Here is a 19,352-nt window from a genome sequence, read left to right as displayed (position 1 = left end):
AATACCTCTATGTCACTGAATGCACCCCTGTATTCACACCTTACACAACTGTAATAATCTTTGTACAAAATATGCCTTGTGAGGTATCGTTTGAAAACTAATAACTCATTGATCAATAATGGCATGGTGAAGTGCATGTAGCAACATTATATGGAAAGTTATGAATATAAGCTGAAGTTATGACTAAAATGTGTTGATCGGATAAGTCTGGGGAGCGGGTAAATCAGCTTCTCGAAGACAAAGGACAAACTGATGCCTCTAGTCAGGAGTCATTAAAGTTGATTGGCAATCACGGTCAAGTGGCCATTCTTTGGCAGTGAAGGTGGGGGGCAGTAACAGACCGATGTACATTTTAACCAACACCATGGAACCTCTTTCACGGCTCTATCCTTATAGCTGGAAGGAATTTCATCTAGGGGTAACCCTCAGGAAAATGCATTTCAAAGGCCAACCAGCCTATAAAAGGGGGGAGGGAACACCTAAAATACACACCCACTCACTCTCTCTCACTTTTTCAGCTGAGAAGACAAAGGAACCAGCCTTTGGACTCTAAGAGAGGCTCTACTTGAAAATTTAGTCAGCCCTGGTGCTGGGAACATTTGGCAAGAATTTTACCATATACTGAGTATAGTTTGTTTAAGTTTAGTTACTAGAAAGTGATTTATCTTTATTTCTGTTGTAACCATTTCTGACTTTAATACCTTTAATTTGTACTCACTTGAAATCTCCCTCTTTGTAGTTAAATAAACTTGTTTTATTCTTTATTCAAATCTAATCCAGTATTGTGTTTAAACTGAATTGTTTGGTAACTCCACTTAAAGTAGCAACTGTTGTACAATGACAACAGACTAATATCTGGACTGTCCAGGAAAGGGCTGTATGGTGCCAAACACATTCTTTGGGGAAAATCCGGGACTGGGAGCATGTTGAAATCAGCCTGCAAGTGGCAACAAATTCTGGTGGAAGCCAGGAGCTGCTGGCAAACTGCAGCTATACACAGACACTCAGGCTGTGACCTGCATGCTGTTCACAAGGGGCCCAGGTTGGGAGTTACAGCAATGCATTGTGAGGCACCCAAGGTTGCAGAACAGGTGGTGACAGCCCCTTACTGGTCTGGATTGCACCCCAGAAAGTGATACTCTGATCTTAGCGTGTTCTCTCTCTCTCTAATAAAATCTGTGCATATTCACAGCTTGGCCCATGTGGCAAGGTTGGAGTTTGCTCTTGGTTATTTTACTCACAAAGTTGGAAATGGGATGCAGGGAGGGGACAAAATCTTAGGCAGCCTCCAGCCTGTAGGCTGGTTCAGTATTGCTCTTTGCAGGGAATTTAGCACAGTCAATAGAACTGTTTGTCTGGCTCAATTGAAGAGCATAATCTAATTAAACAGCCAAGTGGAAAATTCTCAAGTGCAGCTTCTCTCCAGTGATATTTCATAAGAACGGCCATACTGGGTCAGACCAAGGGTCCATCTAGCCCAGCATCCTGTCTTCTGACAGTGGCTAATGCCAGGTACCCCAGAGGGAATGAACAGAACAGGTAATCATCAAGTGATCCATCCCCATCACTCATTCCCAGCTTCTGGCAAACAGAGTCTAGGGACACCATCACTCAGGTTAAAGGACACACACACACACACACACACACACACACAAAATCAGAGATGGTTCCTGGGTCTGAGGGGATTCTCGGGCAGAAGATCTTGTGTGTGAAGTGGATTCATAAGCCCATGAGATCCCAGATCTCCTGTGTCTAGAGAAGATTCCCAGCAGAAGGAGATTTCAAGTTTGAGATAGATTCCCAGTTTGTCCAGTAGCTAAAGTGGAGTCCCAAGGGCAGATGATCTTAGGTCTCCAGTGCCCAAAGCAGATGCTCAGCAGTAGGAGATCCTGTGTCTGTTAGAATCCCAGTGGCAGGGAATCCCATGTCACCTGCCCTTGTAAACATCAGCCAGCTCAAAGAGTCCTCTGGAAACGTGCCTTGGTGGCTCCCTCTCACCTGTTAAGCTCCTGGGGACAGTAGATGCTGTTTTTGGTGGTTACAGTTTAGTGCTGGAATAAGTCTAAAAAGTCAAATAATAAAGAGATTGGTTTGGTTTCCCCCAACTCCCTGGAATAACTCTACATTCCTGAGCCTTCCTCCCACCACCTGAAGGCTCTGCATTGTGAGGAGAGTGGGGTGCAGCCCATTAACATTGTTCTGTTCATCAGCCAGCAAGATGGGACCAAGAACAATATGATGTGCTCCCAGCTCTGACTGGCCTGGAGAATGGGGGTCTCTCTCCCGCAGGAGCTGGTTTTTTTTCCCCTCTGCAGGTCTCCTGGCCCCTGCTGACACAAGGGTTTCAGGGCATGCACTTGGTTTCCTTGCATGGTTGCATGTGCAGTTGCCCAGAAGGCCACCTGAATGGGATAGTGTTAATGACGGAGTCTGCTCAGAGGACTGCATAACTGAGAAGCAATTGAGGAAAAGTGAGGCGGGGAAAGACAGAAGATGTGGTGGTGGTGGTGGAGAGAGAGCACATTGGCTAGGCAAGGGTGGGTAGGGGAGGCACACACACTGGCATGGCTGGTGGATAGAAGCATGCTGGCCAGCAACTCGTAACAAAAGCTGCTTTCACATCTATAAACCTGGTGGACTGCCAGGGAGACTGTTTTTCCTAAGTGAAGCAGAAAAACTGTGCTTACTGTGACCGGCTTTGGCATGCTCTGTCCCTGCCCCCTGGTGACATAGGTGATGGCATCATGCACTGAAGCGAAGAGGTGGTGCTTGGTGATGGTTTGGCTGAAGAAGTTGCCTTTTTCCAGCTGGTCAATGACGGAAGCTGAGGGGAAATGGTGGCACAATTAACACCAGGACACCCTAGAGTGAAAGCATGAGGACTGGCCAACGTGCCCAGCCTTGACCCCCACCCTCCACACACTTAGAACCACCTTTCTCTTTTTCTTTGCTCTTTACCATTTGCCGTTGGGATTCTTTGCTTTGGGAAGTGCTGGCAAAATGATCCAAGCTGGAATTCAGGGAAACAGGAATGCTTCCCTGGATGTAGTCTCTGTTCTGAGGTATAAACAGACTCTGGCATTGCACCTTGGGAGTTTTGCCTACTTGCAGGGGCTTTGACTGATCTCCTGAATGGGGCTTGGGAAAGATTCCCCACGCACATACTCTAGCTCAAATTCAGCTATGGCAGAAGCTGATGTGACTCGTGTTGACCTCAGAGGGATTTACACCATGGCTGAATTTGGTTTCTGATGTGGGATCTGAACTACCGGTCACACTGGGTTTGAAACCAGTTCTGTGAGCAGTTTCCATCTGGGTAACAGCTAAGGCTGGTATGATTTGGAGAGGAGAAGAGGAGACAGGGGAAGGTGAAACCAGAAGCAAGAACCTGACTCTGCCCCAAGGGAGGACAGATGGGGATTTCAGTGCGACAAGATACATCCCCCTGAAGGGAGGACTTGTGATCAAATAGAGGGGCTACAGCTTTGCTGCACCCGAGCTTTGAGGCCTCCTTACCATGGCAGCCAACAAGAAACACATCCACTTCTATCTCCTGGAAATCTCTGAATATCTGCAATGGACACCAGCACAAAGATGAGTCGAGCCCCTCCACAGACTCCCGTCCCTGGGGGCCATGCCCCATGCCCAGCAGCAGCCCCACACGCAGAATGGGATGGGGTACGAGATTACTAGCCAACTGCCCCAAAGCAGCCCCAGATGTCCCCTTGGCGTCTGCTGCTCTTTGATACCATGGACCTGGAGCCAATATTCTGTGGGCTAGCAGGCTGCCTGGAAGACAAGTTAGGGATGTGAAACATACTCTACATCTTGATGCCCAATTTACAGCTGACAGGCCTGGGCAGACAGCGTGATGCAGAAGATGTTAAAATGCCAGCATAAGGGAGTGAGTGTGTAGGAGAGAACAGCTTATCTGTGACAGACAGCAATGGCTCAGAGGGAGGGTTGGTGGGTGATGAGATCAGGGAGGGGATGGGGACAGGTTGGAGCCAGTGTCTGGTGAGATTTCACCTTAGCTGGTAGCAGAAGAGCAGAGCTGAGGCACTCAAGTTCCCAGCACTGGGTGTCTGAATGCTCCCACTTAGCAGAGCTCTGTAGCAGAGTCCTCAGGGCAGTGGTGCCTAGGACATTTTCCCTGCCTTTCCCCTTACGTTCTTTAGGATCTTTATGCAGACAGTATCCACAAAGTTGACAGGGGTGAAGTCCAGTATGAGGGAGTGGAGGTCAGGCTTTTTGAGACCTAAAGACTCCAGGGTGGGTTCATTGAAGGCTTTTGGGGTGCTGCTGGCTTGGGGCTCCAACTCTATCATGCTTCCACTGGAGTCAGCCACTGCAGGGCCAGATCCATTGCAGTCACTCCCCAGCTCCTGTGGGGAAGAAAACAGTGCCCCCCCCCATCAAATGAGATGATGGCATTCCTCAGGGAGCACCTCAGCCAATAGCAGATGAACGTCAAACTGACTGACTGCACTGTATCAGCACGGGCGGCAGTGAGAAAGAGGTTGGAAAATATCTATTTCCACTGGTGGAAAAACAAGGCTTTGAAATGAGACATTAAACAGAGGCCCTGACCCCTACTTATACCAATTACCCCAGCACACATCAGAGTGGGAGATGGCCCATGCCCTAGATTAATGACACATCTTATTCCCCAGGTGTCCAGGGAGGAAGAAGGATTGAGAGAGTTTTGTTGCTTGCTAATGGAGGCTATGTGTTAATGATAGAGAAGACCACTGTGGTTGAGATTTTACTATGACATTGAATTATGTCAGGCACTGTAGGACTTGGATTTTTAAAGATCAACATAGATAAAATACCTGCATCTTGGTCTCCATGTCAATATCTACAAAGCCGAGGTCATCGCTGCTGGGGTCAGATGCCTCTGAGAGCTCGGAGTTAGTTTTCTGTTACCAAGCCAGATGGGGACAGAGAACATTAAAGAGGGGTTGGTGTAGCCGCACAGCCCACATCACCCCGCAGGAGGCTTGTCAACCCCAGCAAGGAGGTTTGGGACAACATAGGTCACAACATATAGGCAGAGCCTGATTGAGTCCCATGAGCCACCTAGTCCAGTATCCCATCTCTGACCATGGCCAGGTCAACAGAAGGTGCAAAGCTGCCAGAGTGCACAATTCTGGAATAACTTGCCCATGGGGGAGGTATCTTCCCTAGCCCAGTACATAGTGGTTGGCTTTATTCATCCTAAGATTTCATTTGCTCTTAGGACTGCCCTTATGCAATGAGTGGGGGTTTTCACTGAGCTGTCTGCAATGGCAGCTAGCTGCCTACACCCACTCACCATTCTCTCCCCGTATGAATATTACCATTAGTAAATATATTCTACACCAGACCTAGAGTTGAAGCTTCTGGGGCGCCCTACTGCTAACATTTGCAAGATGGAAAACTGACCATTTATTCAGAAGTGGTGGATAGAGGATTGGAACTGGGTTCTATTCCTGGTTCTGCCACTGGCCTGCTGGGTGACCTGAGGTAAATCACAGCTATGTGCCTCAGTTTCCCCATGCATAAAATGGGAGTAATCTGACCTCTTCCATGCAGTGCTTTGAGATCAGCTAATGAAAAGTGCTATGTAAAAGCTAGGTATTCCTTCTCTTTATTCTCTTTCTCTTCAGCCAGTTTTGATCAATGACAGAATTTTAACTCACCCTAAGACAGCTCAGGGTCCCTAATGGCCTCTTCTGAGAGAATTTGTCTTTTGAAAGTCCAAATAACTTTTGCCAACTGAGTCTCCTGTATTTGCTCCTACCTGACATGCTCAAAGGAATCTAGTAAGTTAAGAGAGGCATGATTTCTCTGCAGATGGTATGCTGGTCTCTTTCCATCATATGTCCATGAGGGGGCGTATAAGTCCCTCTTTAATTATTTGTCTGGCACTGAAGTTAAGTTCATTAGTTTGGAATGCTCAAGATCACACCTTGCACTTGTTTCTAATATCCGACCGCTCACCAAATGCTAGTGAATCACTGTCTCCTTAATTATTAACACCAGCAGCCTCCTCCCCAACCTTGGACACAACTCCAGTGTCAGGTGGTTTCCTGGGATTTCTTTTCCATCCCTGGTGGCTCCAATCACTGTACAAATGCTTGTCAGGCACAGGAACGTTCCCCAGGGGCATTCCTCAGGAACATAACCTTGGGTCCCCCGCCCAGGGAAAGATGAGCTATTTCCAGTGTGGGTCCATCTTTGATTTTGAAGACTAGGGAGAGCCAGTCTAGAGAAGTGGGGGCAGGGAGGAATAGAGAGCTTGGAAGAGGGAGTGAGAAGAGAAAGAGGAAGGAGGAGACCAAGAGAGATATGTAAGGAGAGAGGAGGATGAGGATATGGATGAAGGGAAGGAGAAAGAGAGACTGGAGGAAACCCCAGAAGGAAACATTTGGCAGAGACTAACCTTTTTCTTCTTTGCCTCTTCCTTCTTGTCCTTCTCCTGCTGCTTCTTCTGTTTCTTGAGGGCTTTCTTCTTCTTCCCAATGAGGTAATCGACATTAATGCCACTCTGCAAAAGATACAGCTCCCTGGATATGGAAGCCACTGACCGGCTCTCTCCCAACCCACTTCCCACCACATGGTGCAGGGAGTCGCCACAGCTGTTCCTGCACAGAATGGAATGCTCTCCTTCCACATCCTTTTCTTGGCTTCTGGGAACAGGAGAGCTTGGAGCACTGGTTAGCTGCAGGAGCAGAGCCCAGGAGTAGGATAGGAAGGGTTGGCTTGCAGTTAATGCAATGGACTGGAACTCAGGAGAATGGGGTTCAATTCCTGGCTCTGCCACAGGCTCCCTGGGTAACCTTGGGCCTCAGTTCCCCACCTACCTCAGAGGGGTGCTGTGAGGAGAAAATCGCTGATGTGTGAGATGCTCCAACACTATGAGGATATGGGCCTTTCGCTAGATCCACTACATACTGGGGAAGGGAGAACCTGTGCACTGTGGCATAAGAGCCGAGAGAATCAGGACTGTGGAGCTGTGCTGCTTTCCCAGCTAGACTGGAGAATAGCACCCCAGGCCTGAAGTGACCTCCTGGCCAAGGTACTGGAGACCAGGCTGTAGAGAAGAGTCAGGCCTCGCCCCAGAGCGTGCTACGTGAGTCCATCTCTGCCCCTGCCTCACCTTCTCCTTCAGGGCCTCTGCATACAGCTCAGCGTTGGCAAAATACACTGTGGCAGAAGAGCGGAAAATCTTCACACCTGGAATTTCCTCAGTCTGGAAACAAAGAAATGGAGGAAGTTGTGGGAGGACACTGCCTCGAAGGAGTGGGGAAAATCAGTAATAGGGAGAGCTAGAGACATCACAGAAAAGCAAAGCCATGCCCCTTGGCATCTCTGGGCTCCCCTCCTCCTCAGCTCCCCCCCTCCGGTTCTCCCATTCTCCTGCTGCTCCACCTCACAGCTTGGAACTGCCTCACAGCATCCCTTAGAGCAATGGTTCTCAACCAGGGGTACACACAGCACTGCAGGTACACAGAGGTCTTCCGGGGCTACATCAACTCATCTGGATATTTGCCTAGTTTTACAACAGGCTACAGTACATAAAAAGCACTAGTGAAGTCAGTCCAAACTAAAATTTCATACAATGACTTATTAATACTGCTCTATATACTATAGACTTTTTTTATATTCCAATCAATTTATTTTATAATGATATGGGAAAAATGAGAAAGGCCATTTTTCAGTAATAGGGCTCTGTGACACTTTCATATTTTTACGTCTGATTTTGTAAGCAAGTAATTTTTAAGTGAGATGAAGCCTGGGGTATACAAGATAAATCAGATTCCTGAAAGGGGTACAGTAATCTGGAAAGGTCAAGAATCATTACCTTAGAGCCCCCAAAGCCCCTACAGGGTCCCACCACTAGCAAAGCCTGCAGCTTACACAGCTGAACTGGAGGGGGACCTGGCTTTCTAGGGCTTTGTAAAGGGCCAGGCACACTTGCAGTGCTCTGGAAAGGAGGAGCTCCTCCTCCCCAGGGGGAAGGGAAAGTGGCACCCAGTCCCTGAAGGCCAGTACTCACAGGTACTGATAGGATAGGGAAGCTCCTTCTGGGAAGGACAAATGCCTCAATGCCTGACAAGGACTTCAACCTTTTTACTCCTGGATGTGCCCTATCTCAGCTCCCCTGGCTGCTCCCCAGCATCCTGGTTTGCCTAATACATTCAGCAGCAGCAAAGGAGCTGGTCTGTCTTTGTTCATGGGTCCCCTCTGGCCACTCCCTCAACTATCTTGCCACCCGCTTGTACCTTATTATATTCCACCACGTCTCTGTAGATATCTGTGCTGGAAACCTGTCCCAAGATGGAGTAGCGGGGCCTGAGGGGAGACGGAGAAAGAGAGCAGGGTTAGCAAAGGTACCGTCTATCCCACGGGGAGTGATGTTGTGCCTTACATTCAAAGTACTGCCCCAGTGACCTGGTGGTGATATAACATTGATAGCCATGCTGTGAGAGGGCATAATAGTGCTAAACCAGGCTAAAGCCTTGTGTGTGCCCACGAGCTGCCATTGGCTATGGCTTTGTTTCATCCGTGGGTGGTGAAGGTGGGCAGGGGTACAGAATTAATAGCGGCTTTTCAGCAAATGGGCTTCTCAGACTGTGCTGATGTCATCAGTGGCTCCGTTGTGCCCATTAGCAGCCCCCTGTGATGTGCACACGAGCATACAGATAGGGCAGGGTACTACTAGTCGCTCAGTAGCACTTACTGGAGCTGAGAGGGAGGTGCGTGGGATATTGGGACAGTGCTACTCACATCTGGGTCCGGAAGATGACTGTGAGCAGGGCAAACGCCACAGAGACCCCCAGCCCCATGTCTAGGTTCAGCAGAAGGGTGGCCACGAAGGTCACGAGCCAGATGAGCTGTAGCAGACAAAGGCAGGAGAAGTGCTGGGGAAAGGGAGCAGGTTTGCGGTAGACACTGGCTACTTCGGTGTGGCATTCACTAGTGCACTGGCCATCACTGCCAATGCTGATGCTGCCACGCAGTCCCAGGGAGAGCTGTACTGTGCAAGGGACCTTCCTTCAGGGGAGATGTTAAAACAAGGCTCTGCCTGCCTGTCTCTAGTGGGAATCCTGGGGAGAAGTTAGAGATCCCAGGATACCCTATGAAAAGGGTTATGGAGGGGAATGCCAGTGTCCTGGCTGACATCCCCATCTCGTTAACATGCACTCTCTGTGACGTACAAAGAGGGATAAGCTCATGCTGAGTGCAGATTGGCTATTGCATTTACCTGCAGAGTCTCTGTGCTGTTGGGATTCAGTTCCCTGCTCTGAATCCTGTGGGGATCTGGTTCCCCACTCTGAAGCCCCCAGGGATGCAGCAAGGCGAAAGCTGAGATGGACTTGAGCCATGGAGGTTAGATCTGGATCCAGTTTAGGCCCACTGCAGAAATAGGCCTGCACTGTGAGGTTCAGAATCTGGTGCCTGGGATTTGGGGTTCAGAGTCCTGGTTCTGACAAATTTCTATGGCTCAAATTCTATTCTCAGTTGGTTCAAGCCTGGTAAGAAGTGTCCTGGGGGAACTGCCACCTCCCTTAGTAAGGGGCTATCAGGAGCCAGACCAGGGCAGCGCTGAGGACTTCCCTTTCTGTGCCCCCCAAAGGCAGAGCCCTATGGGCTTGTGTCAGGGGAATCAGGCCCCATGGTCCAAGGCCCATGGAGGCCTGTTGTGTTTCTTACCAGATCTATGCGATTGGACCTCCACAATGTGCGGATGTCTGTGAACTGCTTGAACATGCCCTTCAGGTTCACAATGATGATGGCAGCTAAGATGGCCTGGAAGAGAAATCCCCAAAGCTGTAAGACTCAGCAGGCACTATGGGGCCACCCCAGGACCCCACAGCCTGATGACTCCAGGGCCCTGTGTTTCCCACAAGAACCTGCTTGGACAGAAAAGGGTAGCCCTTCCCCACTCTTACTCTGTCCTCCCACATGGGACCTGACCTAAGGGGGGCGGAGCAAACATTGAGCAAGGAAGCTCAGGCTTTGACCCCCAGTTCAGTGATTCAGCCAAAGTGAGGGAGGGATGGGAGGGAAATGCTGCCAAGGAAACACTGACCTTCCGGTGGAAGGTGAGACCTAGGGCACTCCCTTTTGCAGAGACCACTGAGTCAAACAACACAGCTGCATTTTCAAAGGCAGGAACGGAGCAATGGTCATTAACAACCCCCCTGTAATGAAGGGAGCTGTGGTAATGCAAAGGGGACTCTAGCCTCATGCAGCAGGGTGCTAGCTGGACTCCTGCAGGAGTCAGGATGGGAGCATTTCCCTCTGTGCCACTGCATCACACAACTGGATAGAAGGGTTATGGGTGCTTATCTGTCACCCTGTGATGCCTCAAACGCCAGATAGCGCTGGAGGAGGGACTCTGTAAGAGATGCATCAATGATTTGACCCAGTGCGGCAGAGGAGGATACTAGAGAGGATGCACAGACCAATGATCTGATCCAGTGTGGCAGGGGAGGATACTTGGGAGGATGGACCAACTATGGGAACTCACTTGTCCCTATATTTTTATAGGATTTGTGGCCTGCTTTTGTCCTTCATGGGCTGATCTATATGTGGTGCCAGAAGCTGTAATGGGCCTGGAGACTTGGGGTAACTGTCTAGATGGGTGAAAAGGCAGGATGGCAGGCAACGCTAGGACAATACATACTTTGGGCAGGTCTTGGAAGAGCTGGCCAATCTTCAAAATGGTCACTAAGATGACAAGTGAGGCGATAACCCCGGCCACCTGGAGAAGAGGGAGGAGAGATCAGGGAGAGAAGGGACAGGCATGCATTGACATTTCCACCTCCGATGCAGAGACACCACCTGTATGTTGTGTCTGATATAGTGGGTGTCATGCTGGCCCCGAGAGAGCATGCTGGGCGAGAAGGGGGTGCAGGTGAGCTCACATAGGAAGGCTGTCTGGCCGGTGATCCAGCATGTCCCCGTTACGCCCTCTCATGTTCCCATCAGGTCCGCGAGTGCCAGAGCAAGTAACAGGCAGCCCTTGCCCTGCGGGTGGGAGTTATTTATGAGAATTGCCTCTCTGCCCCCAGCTGTCTGCTCCCAGTGAAGCATCAATAACAATTTACTCTTTAACTACTTAATTGGTCTGGCAGATGATCCAGCCCATGAATGATGGGTAATTACCGCCAGTCCTTTGCCCCCTGTCACCATTGGTTAACACCCTACATGGCTTTCCACAGTGCCTTCCTGGGGTTTTCCCAGTCAGGCCAGAGATGATAGGGGAAGCTTCGTTGCCTCATGCTGGAATCCTCCAGGATTCCTCAGGACTGAAACTGATGGGAGCACCAGCCACTTGGGACTCACCTGACTGTTCCCTCCAGTGGTCTCCTGCACCAGGGTCCGGGACATGGAGCAGCTGATGCTGAAGCACTGGAAAAAGCCACCCACGAAATTACAAATCCCCAGGGCTATCAGCTCCTGCAAGGGGAAAAGCAGTGTGAGGGGTCAGGAACTGCATGGAGGCTCCACCCTTGCTGGGCAGAGCAGAGCAGGCCCCCGCCTGGTGTCATGGGAGACCCCAAAGAGAGGGGTGGGCACTGCCCAGACTCAGATTCCTGCGGCACGCGGGTGCCAAAGACAAAAACAAAGAATTAAAAAAAGGGGAAGAGAGGCGGGAGGGGAAAGTCCAGAGCGTAGCGGGGTCCTCACCTGGTTACTGTTCACCTTGTAGCCGTGCTTCAGGGCAAAGATCTTGCCCAGGGAGATGCAGATGGCATAGCCCACCACGGCGATGGCAAAGGCATTGCCCACCACTTGCCCAAAGTAACTGACGTTGGGAACCACTGGTGGTTTCATCCTGCAGCCAAGAGAAGGAAACCCAGCTGGAAAGAGGCTCTCTCTCAGGGATGGCAGCCTGCTTCCCCCGGCACAGCCCCACCATGCCATCCCCAGTGTCAGAGGCTGCAGCAGAAACGCGTGCCATTCTCTGCCCATAATGAAGTGCCTGCTACAGAGCCCGGGCTGCACCCACACTCACCCACTGGGGATGTCGCCCACAACAGAAATCCCAAACTTGGCCTTCAGGCCAGCTCCATAGGAGATCCCCGTGGAGACGATGATCTGAAAAGAAGGGACAGGGTGAGGCAAAGAGCGTCCCTGCTATGCAACCCCCATGAACCTGCTGGAGAACAGCAGATACGTGCAGGCCTCTGCTCAGGGCCCTCCTCGGAGGGGGTCAATGAAAGGGGCCGCCCTAGCTGAAAACCCAGACTGGCAGGTAGAGTCCACCAGCCACTAAGTGCCTCCCCGCAACCAAGGGAAGAGCCCCAGGGCCAAGAATCAATAGACCAAAAAAAAAACAACCAAAAAACCATGGATCAGGAGCCCTTTGAAACGAATCAGACCAGGTGAAGGGTTTAAGGAGGGGACAGGATGAGGACAGAGAGCAGGGAACCCCAGCCAGCGCCCATTATCCCACGGAGTAGCCAAGGGCAGCCGAGTCTCCATGACCCATTTCACCCAGAGACAAGCAGGAGCCACTCAGGTCTGGTTGTGGGTTTGTGCTGGGGAGGGGATGGCTGTCCAACATTACGCACCGCTAGCCTGGGCCAGATTTAACCCGGGGACCTGCAGATAGAAGGCAACAGGGCTGCCTTTCTGGGCTCTGAATGCAATTGTCACCCCTGGGGCCAGTGGACTCGCTGGCTGAGAGACCTGGCTCTGAGTGCTCCCAGCTGCGCCTCTCCTGGCAGCTAATGTAAGAGGAGCCCATCAGCTGTCCTCTCTGTCTGGCCCTAGCACAGCCCCTGCTAGTGAAAACTGCTCTCCTTGGACCAGTGGTTTTCAAACTTTTTGTACTGTGACCCCTTTCACACAGCAAGGCCCTGAGTGTGACCTCCCCCATACATTGAAAACAGCAGGGGGGGATTCATTTAATTTAAGGGAGGCTCAGGGCTGTGAGCCCCCACCGAGCTGACAGCTTGCGACCCCCATGTCACCACCTTGCAGCCCCAAGGGGTTACGACCCCCAGTTTGAGAACCCATGCCTTGTACAATCCCAGGGAAACCTCAGCCAGACAGAGCCCCCTCCCTGGCCGGCCCCAGCACACACCCGGCACTGGGGTACACATTCTAGGAAAACTGGGGCTTGCCTCTGGAACACCAGTGGTGAGACTAAACCAAAAGCTGACCATCTTCAGGCCACGCTGCCTAACCTACCCAAGTGCCAAAACCTCCTGGCCACAGCAGAGGACGCAAAACACTAGCACGAGGGGCAGCCACTAAACAACCACCAGTACAGGCACCTGGCAGAGAGCTGAGCCCTGCTCTATGGGGTGACAGCCTGCCCCATGCAGAGCCCCATGGGGCTGGGTGGTCTAGATGCCATGCAGTTTGTGACACGCCCCTCCTTACCGTGATGAGTTCTATGGGGATGGGCATGGGGAGCTTGGAGGCAAACTTGGCACTGAGCATCTTCACAGCGAGGATGGCGGCCATGGCAATCAGGCTAGTGACCAGGGTGCCCACGTTGGTCTGTGGCAGCTTGGTGCAGATCTCAATGAAAGTCTACAAGGAGAGGAGGAGGGGAGACCATGACACGAAATTCATTCAGGACACAGAGCCCTGGCGTGGAGGGTCCACCCACTGGATACATCCCCTGGAACCAGAGAGCGTCAGCACGTGCCCCCGTTCACGTCTCGGCGCAATCCTCGGGGCAGGGGTCCTGTCATCCCCAGTATACATTTGGCAACTTGCACAGAGTGGGCCTGTGGAGGCTGGGGTCGCCAAGCACTAGCGCAATACAGCAAGTAATACTGATGCAGAGTGCATACCCATAGGGTGCTACACTGGCCACATCCCAAGGAAAACCAGCCTGAGGAAGCCTCCTCACTGTCCAACCCCAGTGAACACCCAAGGAGCACTACTCGCCTGGGAGTTCTAAGGGAATCCCAGCTGCTGAAGAGACCCGCCCTCTCGTATAGCCCCAGTGCAGACCCTCCCTCGTGCTAGCCCCATCAGCCCTGGTCTGGTCCCAGCACAGGTCCCCATTAGCAAACACTGCCTCCTGGGAAATCCCAGGCCCAGTCTGACCCCAGCAGAGACCCCATTAGCAAACACTGCTCCCCTGGGAAATCTCAGCCCAGTCTGACCCCATTAGCAAACACTGCCCCCTGGGAAATCCCAGCTGTCTTACCCCATTAGCAAACACTGCTCCTCTGGGAAATCCCAGCCCAGTCTGACTCCATTAGCAAACACTGCTCCCCTGGAAAATCCCAGCCCAGTCTGATCCCATTAGCAAACACTGCTGCCTTGGGAAATCCCAGCCCAGTCTGATCCCAGCAGATTCCTTCAGCAAATGTTGCTCCTCTGGCAAAGTGGCAGGACTGGATTCTTCCATAGGTAAGAGTATTTATCAGAAAACATTAGTGGCAGCATCTAAAATCCTGTGAGGGCAGATCCCCTGCTGGTGTATGTAGTCATAGCTCCACTGAAGTCAATGAACCCCACTGAAGCACATGCAGCTATGACCATTGACATCACCTGAGGAGCTGGTTATATAAAATGAGGAGCTTGGTCCCTTTCCATGTGACTAAGATCTGTCACATGACACCTATTTACCAATCAGCTGACAGCAGCCTGGTTGGTTCACAGCTGACCAGTTGAGAGTACATACAGAATTTTGTCCCTATGAGATGTTCCTTCATTTTGTGGATGGAATAAGTTGACCATATCCTGAGTTCCTGATTCAGGCAAATTCCCATGAAAGTCAACAAGAGTAAAACTGAGAGAAGGAGGGGCCCAGGGTTTGACCCTTAAGAATGTCTGTGGTCATCAGTCTGTTACTGGGGATCCCCAGGGGTTCCCCAAACTGTACGCAACACCAGAGAATGTGTTTGTGCACACACACCTCTTGTCTGAAAGTGTTCTGTAACAGGAGATGTAGGATCAGTGCTGGAAGGGTTAAATCCCCCCACTCCACCCGCCCTAGCTGGGCTCTACTTACAGTGAACATGGATAACGGCCCTGACTGCTCAGCCACCTCCACCCCAAAGACGTACTTCAGCTGAGAGACCAGCACCTGGACGGCAGCGGCTGTGGTATAGCCCCGCACCAAGGGCTCAGACAGGTAGGTGACCACAAATCCAAACTGCAGCATCCCCAGGGCCATCTGGAAAGAGACCCAGTGATAGTCGGCAACCAACTTCCTCTCGCAGGGTTCTCACCTTGACGCCAACCTCGCCTGGGCATGGCGGGGCATAGCTAAACATAAAGCTTGCCTTGGGCAGAGCTGCAGGGCTTGGGGAACAGAACTACAACTGTGCGGCTGCCACCTCTTTCAGTTTTCCTGAGGAACAAATAGAACACTTGTATTTTTGCCCCTAACAGCCCTGGGCTGGGATGCCCAGAGCCTCCTCTGCTTGCCCTGGAAGCTCAGTGGGACAGAACGTGGTAGGGTTTGTGCTGGGAAGGCCAGCCCAGGGGGCACCCAAGCTGCATGACTGTGGTTTGTGCTCAGAGCCGTCTGCGCAGCGGAGTACACAGGGAGAGGAGGGAGGCCCAGTGACCTCTCTACACTTGACTGGGTGGCTCTTTGGGGGAGCACCCTTTGGAAAGGATGGGGGACCACACAGAAATCAGGTGTGCTGGGCAGAACCTGAGACCCCTGGTTCCCAGGCTGGTGGGACTGAGAGTGGGGAATCGCACTTCATACAACCATGCTGATTGGCCTAGCCAGAAGCGGAGTACGGGTCAGCCTCAGGGAGGGACAGTGTCCCCTGTCCTGCTCTGGGAGGGGCTCACAAACATCACCAAGGGTCTACAGTGAGCCCGGCCTCTGGACTGGTGCCAGGAAGCACCCTTCAGGAATCAGCTGTGTGGAATCTCCCTCAGGACCAGCTCAAGGTCTCCAAGGGTAAATGCAGCTTGTGCCCTTCCAGCAGGGCCCAGCCACTGAGAGATGTGATGTGAGCAGCAGAGCTGGTCTTGGTGTTGGGGGGTGGAGGAGGAATGCCCCTCGCTCATGCTGTTCACCTGCCCTGGGGGGAATGGGAGCAACTGAGGCCCAAAGGAGGAAGACAGAGCACGGAGCATGAGGGCAGCAGCACATGGGAAAGCTGCCACTGCCCCCAGATTCAATGGGTGTTTCAGGGAGGTCAGGCCTGGACTGGAAGTTGGATGGCATGGCCCTCTTGGCCTTGGATCTGTCAGGGTCCCAGAGTGTGCTGACCACCTCCACCCATGGACATTGGTTCTGCCCACCCACCAGCCTTTGGAAACAACATCCTGGCCCAGTCTCCTGCCCCACCCGGAGCAACCTGCTCACCTGGAAGATGCCCACCAGGACAGTGAGTGTAGCCACCAGTTCCACCCTGGCGCTGTCTCTCCTTGCCTCATTGAGGACTGTCTCATTTGTGCCATTGACCGGATCCATGAAGTTGCTGTTGGGCGTCAGCGAGCCTGTCACGCTGCCGATCATGACAGAGATGACGGCAAAGGGGCCTGCGTGGAGGGACACAGGATGAGGTCATGAGAGTCGCCAACTCAAACCTGTGCCCTGGCAGACTATGTGTAGCCGAGACCTGCCCACCCTGTATCCTCTTGGGAGTGGGGTCACACCCAGGATGCCTCTGCTTATAGCCAGCACAACTACCCGACTGCTAACTCATCTGTATCTGGCTCACGGGGTCACTTTGAGTGCTCAGCTAGGGATGTGCAAGAATCGCTCACAGGGGGCATGTGGCTGCTGGCACAGCAACTGCTGAGCGCTCTTTGTGTGGACAGAGAAGGACTGTGCACACACTTCTCCAGTCCTGTGCGTGGGGCCAATCTCTCCAGTTCCCTGGCAGTGGTGTGTGTGTGGGCCCAAGTCTGAGCTGTGTGCATAGGACATATGCTCCTGACTCTGGCTGCTTCTCTTTCCTTGGTGATGCAGGAGTGCAAGGTCCCCACAGCCCGCCATCCTGGGCACCCCCGCTCACGCACAGGCCCCCCCATCCTGGGCACCCCTGGCTCACCCACAGGCCACCCCATCCTGGGCACCCTTGGCTCACCCACAGGCCCCCCCCATCCTGGGCACCCCCGGCTCACCCACAGGCCCCAGCTTTCTGTTCATGCACAGCACCCTGCCTCTCCTCATCCACTGACCTCCATCCTGGGCACCCTGGCTCACCCCAATCACCCAACTGCCTGCTCACCCACTGAGATGTGCCTAGATGTTCCAAACAGGAAGTACAGGAAGACAGGATAGAAAGATGAATAGAGACCAGTGACGGGAGGCACCCCTGCCAGGAGCGCATAAGCTAAACCTAAACACAGCAATGAAGGCAGGAGAGTTACTAGAGGCTCCCCCCCATCCCATGCACCTCCCCACCCCAGCTCCCTGCCCTCCACCCATCTCATACACCCCCCACTAATCACCCCACCCCTATGCCACCCACCTCAGCTCCCTGCCCTCCCCATCCTGCCCCACCCCTTACCTATGCTGCCTTCCCCTATACCATCCCACCCTTCCCCCATCCCATACATCCCCACCAATCCCCCTGCCCTTCCCCATCCCATACACCCCCCACCAATCCCCCTGCCTTCTACATCCCTTAAGCCCCCCACCCTCTATGCCCTCCACCCCAGCTTCCTGCCCTCCCCATCCTGCCCCACCCCTTACATATGCTGCCTTCCCCTATACCATCCCACCCTTCCCCCCACCCATACATCCCCACCAATCCCCTGCCCTTCCCCATCCCATACACCCCCCACCAATCCCCCTGCCTTCTCCATCCCTTAAGCCCCCCACCCTCTATGCCCCCCACCCCAGCTTCCTGCCCTCCCCATCCTGCCCCACCCCTTACATATGCTGCCTTCCCCCATGCCATCCCACCCTTCCCCCATCCCATACATCCCCACCAATCCCCTGCCCTCCCCCATCCCATACACCCCCCACCAATCCCCCTGCCTTCCTCCCATCCCTTAAGCCCCCACCCTCTATGCCCACCACCCCAGCTTCCTGCCCTCCCCATCCTGTCTCACCCCTTACATATGCTGCCTTCCCCCATGCCATCCCACCCTTCCCCCATCCCATACAACCCCACCAATCCCCCTGCCCTCCCCCATCCCATACATCCCCACCAATCCCCCTGCCCTCCCCCATCCCATACACCCCCCACCAATCCCCCTGCCTTCTACATCCCTTAAGCCCCCCACCCTCTATGCCCCCCATCCCATACACACCTTACGCCAGCTCCCTGCCCTTCTCCACACACACTAACACCAGACCCATCCCTGCACGCGCGCGCGCGCACGTACGCACGCACACACACACACAGCTCTTTGCCTGCCCATACACCCACCCCCATAATGTACTGTATACCCCTCCCCCACACCTACAGCAGGGCTACAGCCTTTGGCCCACAGGTGACCGGGATGGGAGATGCCTGGCTGCGCCCCAGAGCGATCACCCCTAGAGGAATGTGTTTGCAGGCACTCTCATGGCAGAGGTGGGAGCTGTGGTACTTACCCTGGGGGAGGTGCATGATGCCCACACTGAACCCCGAGATAATATCACCGAGGAGCCAGTCTCTGACTGGGTACCGGGGCAGCCAGCCCAGGATCGGCAGGAACTGGAACAGAAGGGACTTGGCAGCAGCACATGAGCACCTGGAGGGGTCAGGGAGCCACAAGTGAGGAGAAAGCTCTGGGCTGCACTACGGCCCTACAGAGTCAGGAGGGCTGGAGCAAGGTGTCACGGAGTCACCGGGCGATGCTCCGGAACTGCTCCCCACCAAGCCAGTCAGGACTTTGGGGAGCCTCCTCTCCCTTGGAGCAGACTTGTTCAGGGCAAGAAGCTTACACAGCTTCACCTCCTGGGTCTCTCCTTGGAGCATTCAGCATCCTCTGCCCCTCCGTGCGCTTCCCACAGCGAGTCCACCCCAGTGGGGTCCTGGGGAAGCCACCGTGTTCTGCACCCTCACTTTGCAGTCAGACGTGACTCTCAGCCAGCCAGTAAAACAGAGGTTTATTCCATGACAGGAACAGGGTCTAAAACAGAGCTTGTAGATACAGCGAACCGGACCCCTCGGCTGGGTCCATTCTGGGGGGCAGTGAGCCAGACCCCCAGGTCTGCCCTCCACCCTCGACCCCAGCCAGCTCCAGACTAACAACCCCTCCCAGCCCCTCCTCTCTGCTCAGCTCCTTTCCCGGGCCAGGAGGTCACCTGATCCCTTTGTCTCCAATACCTTCAGCTGGCACCTTTGCAGAGGGGCCCAGGCCATCAGTTGCTAGGAGACAGAGTGTCAGGCATTTAGGTGCACTGGCCCTTGGCTTTGCCAGATACTTAAGAACTGCCATGGGGACACTGAGGCACCAATACAGTATTCAGAGAA

At 53.1% G+C, this 19,352-nt stretch overlaps 1 protein-coding gene across 1 annotated transcript in view; it reads right to left on the bottom strand.

Moving 5' to 3' along the window:
* Positions 1-1,987: 1,987 nt before the first annotated feature.
* Positions 1,988-19,352, bottom strand: part of SLC26A6 (solute carrier family 26 member 6) — a 28,552-nt gene continuing 11,187 nt past the window's right edge. Inside the window, 19 exon segments of the mRNA XM_030570492.1 lie at positions 1,988-2,062; positions 2,688-2,824; positions 3,517-3,571; positions 4,170-4,385; positions 4,836-4,922; positions 6,428-6,532; positions 7,145-7,237; positions 8,271-8,340; positions 8,776-8,882; positions 9,703-9,798; positions 10,679-10,756; positions 11,341-11,454; positions 11,686-11,833; positions 12,014-12,096; positions 13,390-13,542; positions 14,981-15,145; positions 16,301-16,476; positions 17,172-17,282; positions 18,488-18,627. Coding sequence (XP_030426352.1) covers positions 2,039-2,062; positions 2,688-2,824; positions 3,517-3,571; positions 4,170-4,385; positions 4,836-4,922; positions 6,428-6,532; positions 7,145-7,237; positions 8,271-8,340; positions 8,776-8,882; positions 9,703-9,798; positions 10,679-10,756; positions 11,341-11,454; positions 11,686-11,833; positions 12,014-12,096; positions 13,390-13,542; positions 14,981-15,145; positions 16,301-16,476; positions 17,172-17,282; positions 18,488-18,627 — 2,158 coding nt within the window. The 3' untranslated portion in view covers positions 1,988-2,038.

Source organism: Gopherus evgoodei, chromosome 7 (assembly GCF_007399415.2).
Source record: "Gopherus evgoodei ecotype Sinaloan lineage chromosome 7, rGopEvg1_v1.p, whole genome shotgun sequence".
Lineage (NCBI taxonomy): Eukaryota > Metazoa > Chordata > Testudines > Testudinidae > Gopherus > Gopherus evgoodei.
This window is presented reverse-complemented; position numbering and strand designations above follow the sequence as displayed.